The following is a 17,089-nucleotide window of genomic DNA, read 5'->3' as shown; positions in this document are numbered from 1 at the left end:
ATTTGCAGATAAGAATACTAAGTAGGAACAAAGTCGAAAGACTAGTTGAAGTGATGTGGGTCCTGGGGAGAGAACGGGGGAGCTAGAGAATGACTTACTGAAACAATCATGAATACTCATTGCGATTCTTGTACTCTGCCATCTAATTTACGGTTCTATTTTAATCATATTCATGTTATTTTAAAGCAAATACGATTTATCACTGTTTGACTAACCTAATTTATATATTTATACAGATCAATTCATTAACAAAAGAGACGGGGAGGTAGCGGGGGAGAGTTTGATAGTTCAGAGCTTCAGAGAAGAGTGCGTGAGACAAGAAAGAAAGGCGAGTAAAAGAGTGCTAGAAAATGGGTACCGGGGGTAACTGTAAGGGATGGGAGAGGAGAGGGATAGAGAGAAAGAAGGGGAAAGAAGGATAGATAGAAAGAGAGTGGGGCATTAGGGAAGAATTGAGAGAGTACGTGACACGGAAAATCCTGATGAGAAACTAAGAGAGAGAGAAAGAAGAGAGAGGTGGGTTCGAAGATTTTAGGTCCAAAGTCCAAGTTCACCGTCACAGTGTCATAAAAAAACACAAAATAATGTCTGTGAGGTAAACAACAGTCGTGATATCTTTCTTTTTTATGAAAAGGCCAAATCGTTCTGTCTCTGGTTCATTCGACAGTCGAACAATTACACGAGTAACTTAGGGCGTAGTCAGTTTTCTAACTTCTTCTGTGAAATAACGTGTATATCAATGTAAAATAAAGCAAGCTTAGATAATTGCTTTTCCCGACAACGGAGTTTTACATAGACCTCATCGAAACCAACCCCTAGTTTTCATCGATGTGCAACTGAAGTGCAACCTACAAAGATCGAGAAACAATGACGGCTCAGCAAAAATTCAAAGTATTCTGTATTACTTGCAGCATTTTGGCTCTTGTGCAATTAGTCTTGTTGATATCAAGAGGCCATACGTACAGCCACAATCTTCAAGTCTATCTTGGTAAGATATTTTAATTTATTCGTATCCTGGTAAAGGGATGGGGTATTGCCTAATATACACCATGGACGGTGGTCCAGGAGTGGGGGGGGGGGGGGAGGGGTGACGGGGAAGCGTATATGGATGAATATACTTCCCGGGAAGAACGTTTCCCCTCCCCCATGTTTCAAAGTGCTCCGTCTTACAAAAAGTTCATCGTTTGATCCGATCAACCAAAACTTTGGAAAACCAGCAACATCAAAATCTAAAATACAAGAGTGTTTCAAATGTGTTCTAGATAATGATGTATATTCATACCTTCATCGATGGGGGGGGGGGGGGACAGTTTTGTAGGGAAAAAATAACAAGCCTCCCCACCCCCCCCCCCCCCAAAAAAAAGGGTCTTCAGTATCCCACACAATTTAAGGCAAGTTGATACGATTTGGCAATTTAAATCTGCTTTGAAAACATATTTATTTAAAGGAAAATAATATCAAAACATTACCAGCAGCTTTCCCTCATCTTTTCTTCTTTTTCCTTACCCGCATTGAGACCTTTGTAAGGTGTAATGCGCTATACAGAAAATGTTCTATTATTATTAATTATTATTGATCACTCCCATTGGCGGCGGACGCCAAAAAATTTTAGGGGGGACGCAGGAAACAAAATTGACAAGCAAAAAACAAAATAAAAAAAATTTCAGAGAGGGACTACCGAAATTTTTTGACAAGCAAAAAAAAAAAAGGTCATCAACAAAAAATTTAGGGGGGATCGCCCCCACCTCAAATTTAGGGGGGACACGTCCCCCGCCCCCCCCCCCTCCCCCCGCTTCCTATGATCACTCCCAATTAATGGTGATTCATGTCAGAAAAATTAGATGAGCAAAAAAAGGTCCCCACTTGTGAATATAATTATGCACGACAAATTATTCCCCTAACAAATATGTGTTATTGCTCTCAAGGTGGGGGGGGGGGGGAGCACGGACCGGACGTGCCCCTATCTGGACCCGTCACTGATTGTTGTCTTGACTATTCAATGTTCTCCACTTCGTTTACAAGAGGATATTGTGCACATATATAGCAAAAATAAAATGACAATGATGGATTTTCATGTACTTGTGGTTGATCGGACTAATCACAACTCTTTTAAAGACAGTACCCTGGGTTACGATTGTAAATCCCTAGCAGTGCTGTTGATCATAATAATAATAATAGGATTTGTATAGCGCACGTATCCACCTTGCTAGGTGCTCCTATATTGCCCCGGCTATATTTTAAGCTATGCTACCGATTCCTGTGCGCACAACTTTTTGAGGAATTACTTCCTGTCGGCCGGGTACCCATTTACCTCACCTGGGTTGTGTGCAGCACCATGTGGGTAAATTTCTTGCTGTAGGGAAACACGCAAGTTGCACTGTACATTATTTCATTTAATTTATGAACTCACTGGCATCATATTTTAAGCTTCTACAATATTAGTATATTAGGGTGACCGTCGACCTCGCCATCGTTTTATCAAGTCGAAAAAAAGGAGAAGGGGAGGAATAGGTCTGAGTTGTGTAAGCGGCCTGTCTTTCAACTGAAAATGATATCCCCATTTGCTATCCCCTAAAAAGAACCCACTGGCACCCTGGTCTATTCCCCGTCTTTGCATGATGTTTTAATCGTACTTGTCTAATAAAATATCAAATTAACACCAAAATAATGTGCATTCATGCATGCATGCAGAATATCGTGAGAGTGACTTTAAGAACGACTGGTGATCCTTTCTTGTGTGGTAAATGATATTCACCATGTTCAATGGTAATTATTTAGCGCATAAGAAAGGTTCAACAGTCGTTCTTAAAGTCGCTCTTAACTTACGAACAGCTTTATGAAACACCCACCTGGTATAGAAATAAGGCAACCCTATAGTAAAATACAAAAAATGACAGGAGTCAGTTATAGTTTACGTTTATTCCCTAGATTTTTTTTCATGTGACATTCGTGAAAGGCCTTGATACATATATTTCATTATCATTCTCTATACTTTCCCTCTTGCATTCATTCACTGATTTATGTAGGTTTGGGGATCGGAATGTCGATATGTGGATCTTTATTAACATTCAACATGTGCATCCAGTACTGCAGTCCCTTCATCTCTATCCAAATATTCATTCTCAAGTATGCTTTTTATTGGATGCTGTGGCTGATGAAGCGAAAACACTTCAATGCTTTCCAAAAGAGCAATGAGGACTGTACAAAGGCCCAGACAGAGTTCCTCTTGAGGACAATCCGGACGCACAAGGACACCGAGTATGGCAAAGATTTCAACCTGAAGGACATCACTACCGTAGAAGATTTCATCAAGACACATCCCTTGACAACCTACAACCATTATCGAAGTTACATCAAGCGGGTAGCCAAGGGGGAGCAAGGAATCATGTTCCATCAAAAGCCCAGTGTCCTTGGCAAGACCTCGGGCACTACAGGTCTGGCCAAAGTGTTTCCGGTTACCGAGGAATACATGAAAGCCATCACTAGGAAGGGGAATGCGATCACGTCAACCCTTCGGAATCGCGCTGGCATTCCGGATCCAGGACCCTTACAAATGACATGTTCGCTTTTAGCCCATGGTGCGATCGGTTTCTCAGAAGGGGGCACCCCTGTCGGGTCGGTGACCCGGTTCATGATGTCCGATGCCATGCGGGAGATACTATTCTGCACACCATCGCTTGGATCCAGCATCGTACACGAGCCAACTTCTATGTACATTCACGCCCTTTTCGCGCTTCGAGATGAAGACCTTGGAAGCATCTGGGCCCCGTTCGCCTCCTCGCTCTTCATCTTCTTCCGTTTCCTAGAGGTCTCCTGGAATATGCTGGTCCAAGATATCCGGAATGGTTCCATATCTGACAAGCTGAAGGCCCTATCTTCCAGGGACCGGGAAGAACTCAACAGATTCCTCTACCCAATGCCCATGAGAGCCTATGAGATAGAGAGACAGTTCCGCAAGGGATTCGATAACATTGTTAGAAGGTTATGGCCAAGAATGCCTGTGCTGTATGGTGTTACGTCTGGTTCTATGCAACCATTTGTTTCACGGCTCAAGAAGTATTGCGGAGGTGAGTTCCTAATTGGAAGTTTTCATACCGCGACGCAGAACGGATAAAAAAAGTAGTAAATTTTTTAAATATGCCCTTCAAATGACAAAGGATAGCTGGGAGGTCTTTGTCGAAAGTTTGTGAACCGTAAGAGCTGTGTTGTCCTAAGTTTCAGAGCTGAAGAAAAAAAGCAAATATGTCGTTTCTCCCGAGTCCATGACGAAAGATTCCTTGGTGTCTCGTTGTCATGAAGACAGGAAGGGCATTAATTTGACAATGCATTTCTATGTTCTTGAATTCGTTCTGCGTCGCATCGCAAAAAATCCCTATTGTCACAGTCTCATCGGATAAATCGAATACAGACCGACCAAATCTAATTTGTTATTACCAATGACATACCATTGGTCATGTTGGTCGGTTTGGTATCGGTTTCGTTAGTATGACCATGAACCTAGAGTAGTAGGTCCATATGACGCGTCCATCTGCTATACTCCTAACATATTGTGAATCTGACAATACCAGAATCGCATGCACTTGCCCATATTTATCTCTTTATTTTTCAATCCCTTATACTCTATGGTAATTTCAAAATACATTGAATGGCTGTTTTGAACGACTGTCAGGTCTCACAATTCAATAGTTTTTCCCTTTAAACAGATCCTTTTAATTTGTAGATTTGGACGTTGTTTTGATAAAATGATAAGGGGATTATTTGCCCGTTATTTGGTTGGTATAGATTGTTAAAACCATGTTCTGTGAATTATCGTGTTCATTAAAAAATAAATAAATAAATCCATACGATGTACTCCCCTATAAAAGTGTATGAATATTACCCCCAAATATTTATTCATTTTGTATTTAACCCACAAATTATAAGCAAGTTAGTACACCCTACTAATTTATTTGATCATAGCGGCATGTTAGTAATTATAATGCTTTTCAAACTGCATTACTATGTCATAACTTCATTTCCACTTCGATTCATTTGCAGATCTAAAAATACTGTCGGGTTTCTATATTTCAACTGAGGGGCTTATCGGATACGCTTGTGAGTTCCCGGATGACGGACAAACGAAATACGTGTGCGCAGCAAGCGGTATATTCTGTGAATTTATACCGGCTGCTTATTGGTTAGTGTAATAGTGTTAGTGGAAAATCGATCTGATGTAAACATCAAAAATCATTAACAAAGGAGGAGAATTAAAAATAATTATAATAACACGAATGTACGCCGAAATACTTAAGAAATTGAAACATTTTGTTTGGTTATATTTGAATGTTTTTGTTTCTTTATAACTTTCTTTTATTCTTGTAATGTTGAATTATATCTTTTAGTAACGGCCGCACTGAAAAAAAACAGCTACTGTGCTGATTGCGGGCAACTGTTATATTTTGTTTTTAACTATGAATAAAAATTCAGTTCAACAAAAAACAAACTTTTATTGCTATGATTGACCATACAATTCTTTCACCTCCCTCATCCCCCTCCCTCTCTCTCCTTCCCTCTCTTTCTGATCCATCACACGCATCTTCTCTCATTGAAACATTAAGGAGTAACCTAATGATTTTCATGAACAACTCATATTTATGCTAACCTTTTCATGCTTTGGTTATAATCACTGACAATTTTCGACTTTCAAGCGATGATGAAAATCCGGGTACTCTACTCATGGATGAGGTTCGAGTCGGAGAAAGCTATGAGCTCGTCATTACTAACACAGACGGTCTCTATAGATACAGAATGGGTGATGTCGTCCTTATCACTGGATTCTTCAACACCACACCCATCTTCCAATTTCAATACAGGTAATAAATGTAATTGATTTGTTAACCTAAATTCCTAATCATTTACACCTGCTCTATATTGAATATAAAGATTTCCATTGAAGTTTCAAATGAAATTAAATTTTCTTGATTATCTGGCCCGTTTAGATACCATTTAATAAATGCTTTCATTTTGCGAGTGAAAAGGGGCAAATTGTAATTATTTTTACCTTTCAAATCTATGACAGAATGAATAATGTAATCTCGCTCGAAAATTATCATGGGTTTTCAGAGTACGAAAAATAATATTGCACTCACTCAGCATTTTGGTTCATCATTATGCCACTAATAATAGTACAAGTAAAGTAGATCATGTTGTCAATGAAATCTTTACCACTGGCGGATCCGGGGGAGGGGCACAGCCGGCCCATGCCCCCCCCCCCCCCTTGAGAGGCACAATTAAAATTTGTAATGTAAAAATGCCGTTAAAACAGAATTGTGCCCACCCTTTTGAAAGTGATGTTTTTTTCTTTTTGCTGGGCACTGCTTGTCAATTTTTTCCTCGGGAAAATGTGCCTCCTCCTTCCTTGGAAAATCCCGGACCCGCCCCTGATCTTTACAACCAAGGAAATAACAAGGCTATCATCGGAAAGAACTGAAAGTTATTCCAGACATCGTTCCCTTTCATGATCATTATCTCATGGTTGTTTCATCAGCTCGGGTCACTTGAACTCATAGTGGCGTATAATCATAATGAGCCAAAAAATTTGAGGGGATCAAACGTAGCAAATGCGGCAATTTAAGAAATAAAAAAAGATGCGGTAAAAGTGGATAGTGAAGTCATCCAGGCAGAGGAAGGATAAAAAAAGAACGATATGGTAAACGAGGCCCCCCCCCCCCACATCCAATTTTATATGATTATTTTTTTAGCATTATTATTATTATTAGGGGCAGATTACTTGACTTCATAATTGCTTAACATTCTACTGTTATTCATATATCCAAACGTAAATGATGTTGATATTAATTATATACTTAAAAAACAGGAACGGAGAACTGTTGAGTCTTTGTGCGGAGAAAACATCTGAAATAGCAGTGACCAAAGCTTTGAATGAAACAGCAGAGAAATGGGACGACGTCGGCATCGCCCACTACGTGTGTGCGGAGAGCCCCCTGTATGATGAAGCAAGAGGTATGTACAGCACCCAGTGGTGACAGGGGGTCGCAGAACGATTTTTAAAGTGTGGGGGCTCAGCATGCAAAAAATTACAATTGGATGTTTATTTTTCACGTTTGTAGGCATCCACGTTTACAAAAAAAAAAAAAAGTGGGGGTGCCTGAGTGAGACAGTAAGAAAGAGAGATTGTTGATAGATCGGAGGGGGGGGTAGAGAGAGAGAGAGGGGGTGGGAGAAATTGATCGAGAGGAACAAGGAGACAATTGCAAGATCGAATCTGTGCATCTGTCAAAACAATGGCCATTCAAAACGCGATTTCATCTGCTTTGAATGATTAACATTTTGTATTTCTCACTAATTATGTCTCATCATTAAACCATAACCATCCGACATAAAAGGACCCCTTTTTATATTATGCTAGAAAACCTCAATATTGTCCTCTCGCTCTGGAAATATTGGTCTTTTTCATTATCATCTGCTAGTGTCAGAGACGCATAATAATACTCTTGTACATCCCATAAATCAGAATTTCTTCATCAATCTCTTCCCCTATTCTCTAAGGTGCCAATGATGACTTGTCAACGGACATTCTTTATTACGTCATCTTTGTTGAGCTTTCAGCTGCCAAAGACACAAAGCTGGCATCAGACATCACTGAACACATGAAGGTATAATGATATTCCTTTTTTTAATAACACCAATAATAACACAAAATTGCGCATATCACATTATGATAACGTCCAAATATGCGCTCCCATAGGACTTAGGTGGCATTTCCATTGGAACAAATGCTCTATCAACAGATATATCGTGGTCATTATTATAGGAGCTTTACGTGTACGAGTTTAATACAACGATTTGCCGAGCATCATAAGCAAGAGACACCACAACTCTTAAAAGGATGAATCAGTGGCGTACCTTGGGTCACGGCATTGGGGAGGGGGGGGGGGCACCAGCAGCTTTGAGTCACTTTTTTAGCCAGCCGAATGGGGGGGGGGCGGCACTTTGCATGACTTTCTCTTGTAGTCGAGTTAATTTTATCCATTTAACAATCCGTTTGAAATTTTCTTTCTTGTATACGTTCCCTCTTATTCCACTCCAAATTGGAGTGATCATTTGCGTCACTACCTGCCAAGGGAACTGAAAGCCAGTTATATAGCTCATTCTGGAGCGGCGTTTCATCAATATTTTATTCCGACAAGTTGTCAGATCTGTCATCTTTCCTTGATTTTGATTGGCTGAGAAGCACTGTCGGATAGCATGGGACTTGTCGGATAGTCTTTTCATGAAACTTTCTCCTGATCTTTAAAGAATGATTTTTTCCATGCCACTAAATGATGAAAATTGCATTAAATACAGAACCAAATACATGAATTCAATTCTTTTTACTCGCAGTTTGAGGCCGAATTTGACGCCAATCTGAAAACCTTCTCGGAGTCTTACGACAGGTGCAGGGAGAAAAGCAAGCTGGGCCCTCCTCGGGTCATCTTCCTCGATCAATACGCCTTCTCCAACTTCAGGGGACTTCTACTGGAGACCTCATCGGCATCGGCTGCCCAGCTCAAGATACCCAAGAAGCTCCGGAAGTTGAAGTGGGTCCAGCTCTTCTTAAACCATAAGATCAAGATCACCGTCGCGGATGATAATCATAACGATGAGGAGAAAGATAGGCCCAAATCCAACGAAGACCTTGTATAAATGAATCCCTATTATTAAGCGCATATAATATAACAAGGGTGTTATCTATCCAGCCAGGGAATGTTCTCCCTTATGAATTAGTTCGGTAAACCCCGCTATTCGTCTAAGAATGTAAACAAAACCCGCAAATTAAACTAAGAGATCAAAGTTATGGTCGCTTATGACTTTGATAAAGCTAAGATTATAGGCTCAAATGATATAACGCATACTTTTCTTTTTGAAAAAAAGTAGTAAACCCCTTCGTTAACCCAGGCATTGTCAGGCATCTGGAAAAAAAAAAACCTCTGAGTATATCGGTAACAACTGGTGAATATCTCTGATGCTCCCAAAAATCTCAGCATTTTTTGTAATATTTATGAAATATTTTGTAAAATGTACAGGGTATTTGGAAGTGTAAACTGTAAATTTATATCGCCAATCTTTGAAGTGATTCTGTATGTCATGAATTCTCTAGAGTTATTGATCACACTAATGAAAGTTTGCATTCATTATTTGACTTCCATACGAGCTGATTTGACGAACCTTTCTCATAATGTCACCTTGATATAAGAAACTGTTAACACGATTGTTAAAAATTTTACGACAATGAAGTTGTTTTTATCATGTTCGCAAATTATTTTGAATAATTCTTCCCCATTAGCTTACAATAAAAAAAAAACAATCCTAGTTCACAACTTTCTGTGTTTGACTAAATAAAAGTGTACGTGTACTTGAAATAGCGCCATAGATTGATTTTAGCAAAAGTATTACTTGGATAATGTTTCTAAGCCTATCTTGGTCATGAGACGTGAAACTCATGTAGGATGTTCACGGATACTCCATTACTCTTATATGTCCAAGTTTCATGATCTAGATTCATGCATGCACACTTTCAAAGTTTTGAAATTAAAAAAAAAAATCAACCTTGGTTAATGACTTTTGTAGAAAAGGTTGCCCATTCAATTGACTCTTCTTCTCACACAGTTGGTATATTCCTGGACTTCTCCAAGGCCTTCGATGCGATAAATCATGACATTTTACTTTATAAACTCAATCATATCGGTGTCCGTGGAAAGGCCTTGGAGTGGTTCAGGAGTTTACCTCTCTAACAGAAAACAATTTGTTTATTTAAATGAGCAAGAATTTGATTTTAGAAATATTACTTGTGGTGTTCCACAAGGGAGTCTTTTAGGCCCTTTGTTGTTTATTCTTTATATAAATGATTTTCATAAATCGTCCAAATGTTCTTGTTGATGTCGTCAATGCAGAGTTGCGAAATGTTTTAGAATGGATAAGGACCAATAAACTATCATTAAATCTTTTGCAGACGAATTACATATTATTTAGTAACTCCTTAGCTTCATTACCAACTCAAAATATGTGTGACAATACCCAATTTAAGCAAGTTTCTCATACAAAAATTTAAGGTGTTTTGGTTGATAGCAAGCTCTCCTGGAAATTACATATCGAAAATATTTGCAAAACAATCTCTCGAAATATTGGTATCATTAATAGACTAAAATCACATCTTCCACAACCATCTTTGCTTATTCTTTATTATTCTCTTGTTTTACCCTGCCTAAATTATGGACTTTTGCTTTGGGGAAACACTCATCAAACTCTGTTAGAAAAAATTATATTGTTACAAAAAAAAGTAATTCGTATAATCTGCAATGCTCCGTTTCGTGCCCACTCGGATCCACTTTTCCTAGAAGATAATATTCTCAAAGTAAACGATCTCTACTTGTTTCATCTTGGAGAATTTATGTATAAATTCAATTCTGGTGCTCTTCCCTTAGTTTTTCGTGACATGTTTATAAAGAATCAAACTATTCATAAATATCCCACTAGACAGTCTGAAGAATTTCATTTACCTTTACTAAAAACACTTTCAGCACAAAATACATTCATTTTTGAAGGTCTTAAATTTTGGAATACTTTGCGCATAGATTTGAAAAACTCCCCTTCACTCGCAGTCTTCAAAAGAAAACTGAAGACATTTTTATTGGTTTCGTATAAAACCTAGCTCTCCTTGTTGTACTTATTGTCCCTTCTTGTATTGTCAATATTATCACTATTATCATGATTATTTTTGTTATTAGTATCATGATTACTATTATTATTATGATTATCAACATCATTAACATTATTATTATCTCTATTATTACTGTCATTGTTATTATTGTTGGTATCCGAAGAACTCGTCACCACTGCTCAACCAGGCATACACTTTGATCCGTTTCCTTTGCGCGTTTATTTCATACTCGTTATACATCACCTGTGAAACTTTTTCTTATTTTAGTTCTACTCATCTTCTCTCCTCGTTATTCTTCGTAAAGTACTCATTTCATGCATCATGCTATTGTTTATTTCACATTTTCCCCCCTCTTTTGGCCACTATCATTATTTTAATTATGTAATTTAATATTAATGAATAATTTGATTTGAGGGGTCCACGATTTACAAGCACAGCTTCACAGTGGACCTCTCTATTTCCAGCATGTTATTTTCAGCCACAAATATTTCGTGATCCATATTAAGTTTCAAATATATAATTTAGATGAATATATATATATTGTGTTACATGTTTCTTTATTACATTTCAATGGTTATAAACATGCATTTATCATGGATTTTGTCTGTTTTGTTGGAAATGAGAAAAAATATAACTGAAACTGCTCAATTCATTTTTTTTTGGGGGGGTCGGTATTACGTGTATTTTTTTATTGAGATAATATCTTGTCTAGTACCACTAACATGCTCAAAATGTCCGTATTTCAGGTGTCGATACCATTTTTTTTTTTACATCGCGCTTCGTGCTTACAATCTAAAAAGATATTGGGTTGAAGTGCACCATGGGGGTAAATATGTGTCCAACCAACATTGGGCATTTCTTCTTTATTTATCCAGTCTGATGAAAATTTTGCCCATTCTAAAGTAATTGCTGCTTATTTTTAACCTTACTGGACAATATGCTTACCGCATTGGGTAAAATACTGCCCAAAATTGGTTGGACACAATAATTACCCTCGTTCTGGTTAAAATTTTACCCAATATTTTTTTTACAGTGTACGAACTACTTTCGTTAGTGAAATAGGCCTACTTATGCTCTTGATTTGTACCGGCAATGAGTTTTCTAAAATGTGTTGTTTTCAAGTTAGTATAATTATCAAGAGGTCTCGGGTGGCCCTTTGCGCTCGCATTGTTTCCTTTTTTATCATAAAGCTTGTTTGAAAAAAGCCTGCTTCATTTTGTTGGTAAAATAGTATTTTTATGACGTGCAATGCCAAGGTCCTGGGAGTGCTTTTTAACAGGGGTGCTGATTAAGATTTGACAAGAAAAAAAGGGGGTCACTACAAAATGAGGTATTTTGGCCAGGAGAAATTTCACAAGAAAAAAGGGGGGCTTTCGCTAAGAATAAAGGTGGTTTGTTCCAATACAATTTTTACAAGCAAAAAAAAGACCTACATTTTGTAGTTAAACCCTTTTCTGCTAATCAAACTTCTGGGGACCAAATATGAACTTATTTTGTAGAGACACCCTTTTGCTTGTCAAATTTATATCAGCAACTCCTGTTAAAAAAAAATCGTTCCCAGTGCTCTATTACGTCATAAACGACGTCACGAGGAACACTCTTCTACAATACAGGTATGAATCACTGTGCATATTAAATGACAATTTAAAAAAAATACCGAGGGCTAGCGACCAACAGGCATTTTCAAATATTCGATCAACAATATATTTTTACTGGTGTAGAATCAAGCTTTGTCTAGCATCATGAGCATTCTTGGGTGATATCGCAATGAGAATTCGTGACTTCCCCTTCGATTGTGAAGCAATTAAAACAAATGAATAAAACAAAAGGAGAAAGAGAAAAGTGAGAGTGTGCAATAGACATTTGGTTTACATCGTTTTTGACAACCTCAATATGCATGATATGGCGTTACGAATGTAGCAAAACGTATATAGTCTTTTTTCCGGGGGGCCAAGTTCGCGACGAGCCACTTGTTTTATTCACACAATAGTGCTTACACAACTCCTCATTAAATTTATATATTTTTTATATATATCACATATTTTCAATGAGTAAGTTGTTATATTGGTCTATATTTAGACCTACTTGTATATTGTTAGATGTTAATTTCTTATGTAAAAGCCACCGATTGTTTCTTTATAATTTATTATGAAGAACTTGCATGAACGTGCAGAACGGAGTAAATCCATTTTTTATTATTCTTCATTCTTCATGAATCAATATTTTCTTATTTATTCCATCCATATCTACGTTTCCATTGAAGTTCTTTCTAGAGGTTTGAGCTTCATCATTATCGGTAACAAAAATGACAATAAAAAAATCTTGCAGATGACCTTTACTTTATATGACTCTTCTATTTGGGGAATTTAGGTCCTTTTGCATGAAGACCAATTTTGCATGGAAACCAATCTGAAACATTTAAGTAAATGATGCCACTTTCCACATCTGAAGTATAATTTATGAGTTAATAAAAATATTGTCAATTTATGACGCAGAAGCTTTTGTCATTAAATTCAATTGAAAATTTAAATTTCAAGTTGTTGCTATATCAAGCATAGTTTGAATACGTTTCTAGAAAACAGAACAGTAAACTCTTTCAACGTCTAAACTGACAAAGGAACAGTGGCGTAACAGGCGGGGGGGCAAGCTACCCCCTGGCGGATTAGTAAAAAAACTGGAAAAGAAAAAGGGGAGAAAGAAAGAAAGGGAAAGGGAAAGAAAAGGAGAAAGGGAAAAGTGAAAAGAATAAACATGAAAAAGGGTAAAAGAAAGGAAAGAAGAACATGGGAGAAAAAACGTATCATTTTGAAATACTAATACATTAACATGATTCATGGGCGCCAAATCACAGGGGGACACAATATCATTCACATTCGAAATAATACATGTATTTTCGACTATATGACCTTACATTTTGGGTGAAGACCTTTTATTTTTCGGCTTGTCAAGTTTTCCAGCCCGTGGTCCCCCCTACCTATGGGGACAGATTTCCGCCCATGACATGATCAGCTAAAAAGGGAAATGAATTACAATAAAATGGCAAACAAAATCAGGAAATGAAGGTAGAATGAGCCAAAGGTTAAATTGGAAAAATGAAGAAAAAGGACAAAAAAAAAACAACATTTCAAGACCGGGCTGGCGAGGATTGAAGAAAAAAGATGATCGGTATATAACATTATGAAGTCTATTAAAAGCTTGCTAAATTTTATGCATTTTTTTCGCTAATTAGAGGGGGTTTGACCAGGTGGTCAAATCAAATTAGGTGCGTTGGTGCACTTGTATTTTTATTTTAAAAAATTTGGGGGAGGGGTAAGGGCAAATCTTTAAGGGAGACAATTTTGCGAGTGTGTGATCATGGACCTATTAGGTCCATGGTGTGATCGATGGCGAGAGATCAAAGTGACTTTGTGTAAAAACAGAGTATATAGGACTCGCGTTTATAACTTTAACTGTGAGCATTAAAAAAATAGGGGATGTGAAAACAATAAAAATTCAATGCGAAGAACTGTGACTTTCTTGCGACAACTATTCATTTTACTAAGTATGCACAGTGTGAGCATAATATAGGTTTTCACGTATTATGATCAATCAAATTTTTTTGTGCTTTTGTCAACTCAAAAACAATTCCGAAGTGACATTTGTCATGCAATATCCTTTTAGAATCGCCTATTTATACATGTTTTAGTCTGAAATGTAATCATTAAAAGGTTAAACATGTCTCAAGGGCGGTTAATAAAATTAATGGGGGGGGGGGGGGACACTGGTGAACACTTCTTTGTTGGCAAGGGCACTTTCTTAAAACAAACAAAAAGCATCCACCCTAACTTATATGATAGAACGCTTAAGTGTTAATGGAATTACGTGCAGCACTCGGGATCAGGGGTTATGGGACGTATTTTAGTTTTTTGGGCAGGGCAAAGTAAAAATTACTCTTATCCTATGTCAAAAGGGGGAAGTAGATGTAGATATTTTACAATCAGTTGAGTTGCGCGAAAATCTTTTGAAGAGGATTTCTGATTAGCTAAATTATTTTTGAAAAAAGGGAAAATTTGTATGTGATTTTTTCTTACTATGAATTTTTTCTTGTGTGTTTGAAAAATATTGCCTTTGAAATGAGTTTTGTTTGTTGAAGAGGAAGTATATGACGGTAAATTCCCTCAAGAAAGACACTTTTAATTGCTTGAAGAAAACATAAACATGGGCCATTTTATCACCGAATGGGATCGAGAGAGGCGATTTATATGCCTCTCAGATTGCACTGCCAAAAGTGAGAAGCCAGATGCCCTCTATGAGAATAATGTTTAGTGAATAAAAGATGGAAAAAATATTACACAATGATGCATAAAATAGAAGAGTATCAAATACGCGGATGAAAATGCACAAATTATAACGATCATATTGACCTCCCAAGGGGCACATTTATATTTGTAAGTAAAACATTTTCCCCCTACGGGCTTTGGGAAATTTTAGAGAAGGGGGCAACTTGCAACTATATACCTTACATTCAAAAGAATTAAACTTTTGACAAATCTAGAAAGAAAATAAGGCTTTTGAGTAAAAATAAGGCTGTTGAGTAAAAGGTGAAAGGGGAAGCTCAGTGCAGAAGAGGAATTTCATTAATAATAAGGTCGGGCAAAAAAAAAACACATTTCGGAAGGGATCATGCACTTGCAAAGCAGAACAGGCACTGATTTGGAACCAAAAGAGAGATTTAAAAAAGGTAATTTATCCGATGCGAGAATTGGCACTTAAAGAAACCAAGGTGTACTCGTTAACAAAACTGTTTCTTCTAAGATGAAATGGGCACCTAACACGTTTTTAAGGGGGCATTTTTCTTGGGTAAAAGGGCAGTTTTTGTGCTTAAAAAAACTAAGGGCACTATTATGTACATCATTTTATATATCGCCCCTGGCCCCGGCCACAGGATTGCCACCCCTTATTAAATACATTGTTCGATCGAGCAATTAAAAATATTCATATATTGCTAGAAACATTTAGGAGAAAATGAAAGGGTCTACCAAGGGAATCATAATTGTTTCACTTGTCGGAGGATGCAAGCTACAACTTATACTAATACTTTGCAGTGCCCCATCAGAGATGATAAATCATTTTTAGACAAGAAAAGTGCCTTAAATTTATTGTTTATTCTTTGTATTTGTGTTATGTAGTATGTATTTAACTTCCTGTTATCCTTTAAGTCATTCACCTTAACTTGTTTACAAACTCCCCCAATGTCATCTAAGAATTCACAAACCCCCAATACCATTTAACTCCTAAACCTTGACCATAAAAAGACCAACCCTCAGTGACGTCAGCTAACTTCAAGGAAGAAGTATGACTCACACTTCCAGCCCCAGTCACTTGCACAGAGCATCACCACACCCCTTATACCAGAAAAAGTTTGATAAGACAGTTAGACCAATCAGATCAAGTTTAGATCACTCCCACCGTAAATTGTTACACCCCCAAAACTAATGATATAAATAAGACTTCTTGATTATTAGAGATATATAATATATACAGTAGAATACTAGACCCACATTCATCCAGATATAGAGTAGACTGACTGACTTCAAGACTTAGACGTCCATCGAATATTATTTTAACTTCACTCCGACTCTTAATCTTATACTTCGAAATAATTATATTCATCGTCTCCTGTTATACCTGAATCTTCATGTACTTCGAATTGTAAACTGTAACTGATGATTAAATACCAGAGTGATTTGAACTGTATAACTTTCTCCAAAGTTTCTTCATTACGCTTCCCTTCTAAATTATAATTACCGATCCCAGCACAACATTTGAACAACCGTGGGGTAAATGCCCGGGGTAAATGGGGTCAAAACTTGTTTTGCCCCACTCCCAATTTTATTTGGGGCCCCTCCGCCCCCCATTCCATCACCCTTGGACCAAAATGACAATGATCCCCACTCCCTCATGGAGGCATGGAGGCCCCTAACTCCCCACCCCCATTATCTCACCCAACAGCTATAGCAGCAGAAATATGAGGGAAATTTTTATTTATATATGACCTGAAAGTTTTTTTCTTCCTATTCTCTCTCACATTTCCTTCTTTTTCTTTTGATGGGGGCCGGGATGGGGGGTGTGCCTCACGAAACCCTGAAATTGGCTACATAAGGAACTACACCCCCTGTATCTGCCACTGGTAGAATATTCCTCTTGTAAATATTACTCTGTCTCTCTTGCACACACTCTCTTAATTCCCTTTTTTAATTACCCCGATAATGAAAATAACAAATAGGCCTTATGCAACTTAAATTGAATTTAATTGTTCATGAATTGAATTGAATTTGTTGTGGCGTTGGCGCTACCACCCATCTTTTTCCGGATCTCAAATCAGAACTCCGGTTATTCTTGAACCGTTAA

General features: G+C 37.6%; 1 protein-coding gene across 1 annotated transcript; it reads left to right on the top strand.

Moving 5' to 3' along the window:
- Nucleotides 1-558: 558 nt before the first annotated feature.
- On the top strand, nucleotides 559-11,233 carry LOC129274742 (uncharacterized). Its single transcript, XM_054911493.2, has 7 exons — nucleotides 559-988; nucleotides 3,027-4,067; nucleotides 5,038-5,176; nucleotides 5,688-5,852; nucleotides 6,857-7,002; nucleotides 7,549-7,655; nucleotides 8,383-11,233. The coding sequence occupies exons 1-7, from the start codon at nucleotides 868-870 to the stop codon at nucleotides 8,683-8,685; spliced, it is 2,022 nt and encodes a 673-aa protein (XP_054767468.2). The 5' UTR covers nucleotides 559-867; the 3' UTR covers nucleotides 8,686-11,233.
- The last annotated feature ends 5,856 nt before the right edge of the window (nucleotides 11,234-17,089 follow it).

This window comes from Lytechinus pictus, chromosome 13, assembly GCF_037042905.1.
Source record: "Lytechinus pictus isolate F3 Inbred chromosome 13, Lp3.0, whole genome shotgun sequence".
Taxonomy (NCBI): domain Eukaryota; kingdom Metazoa; phylum Echinodermata; class Echinoidea; order Temnopleuroida; family Toxopneustidae; genus Lytechinus; species Lytechinus pictus.
The sequence above is the reverse complement of the archived record's forward strand: the minus strand, read 5'-3'. Positions and strand labels throughout refer to the sequence as shown.

Bases quoted from the DNA above. Each gene is read 5' to 3' on its own strand.
- LOC129274742 (XM_054911493.2), top strand. From the start codon at position 868: ATGACGGCTCAGCAAAAATTCAAAGTATTCTGTATTACTTGCAGCATT. The intron at 5,177-5,687 runs GTTAGTGTAATA...TCGACTTTCAAG, and splicing joins TTTATACCGGCTGCTTATTG to CGATGATGAAAATCCGGGTA. The intron at 7,656-8,382 runs GTATAATGATAT...TTTTACTCGCAG, and splicing joins ACATCACTGAACACATGAAG to TTTGAGGCCGAATTTGACGC.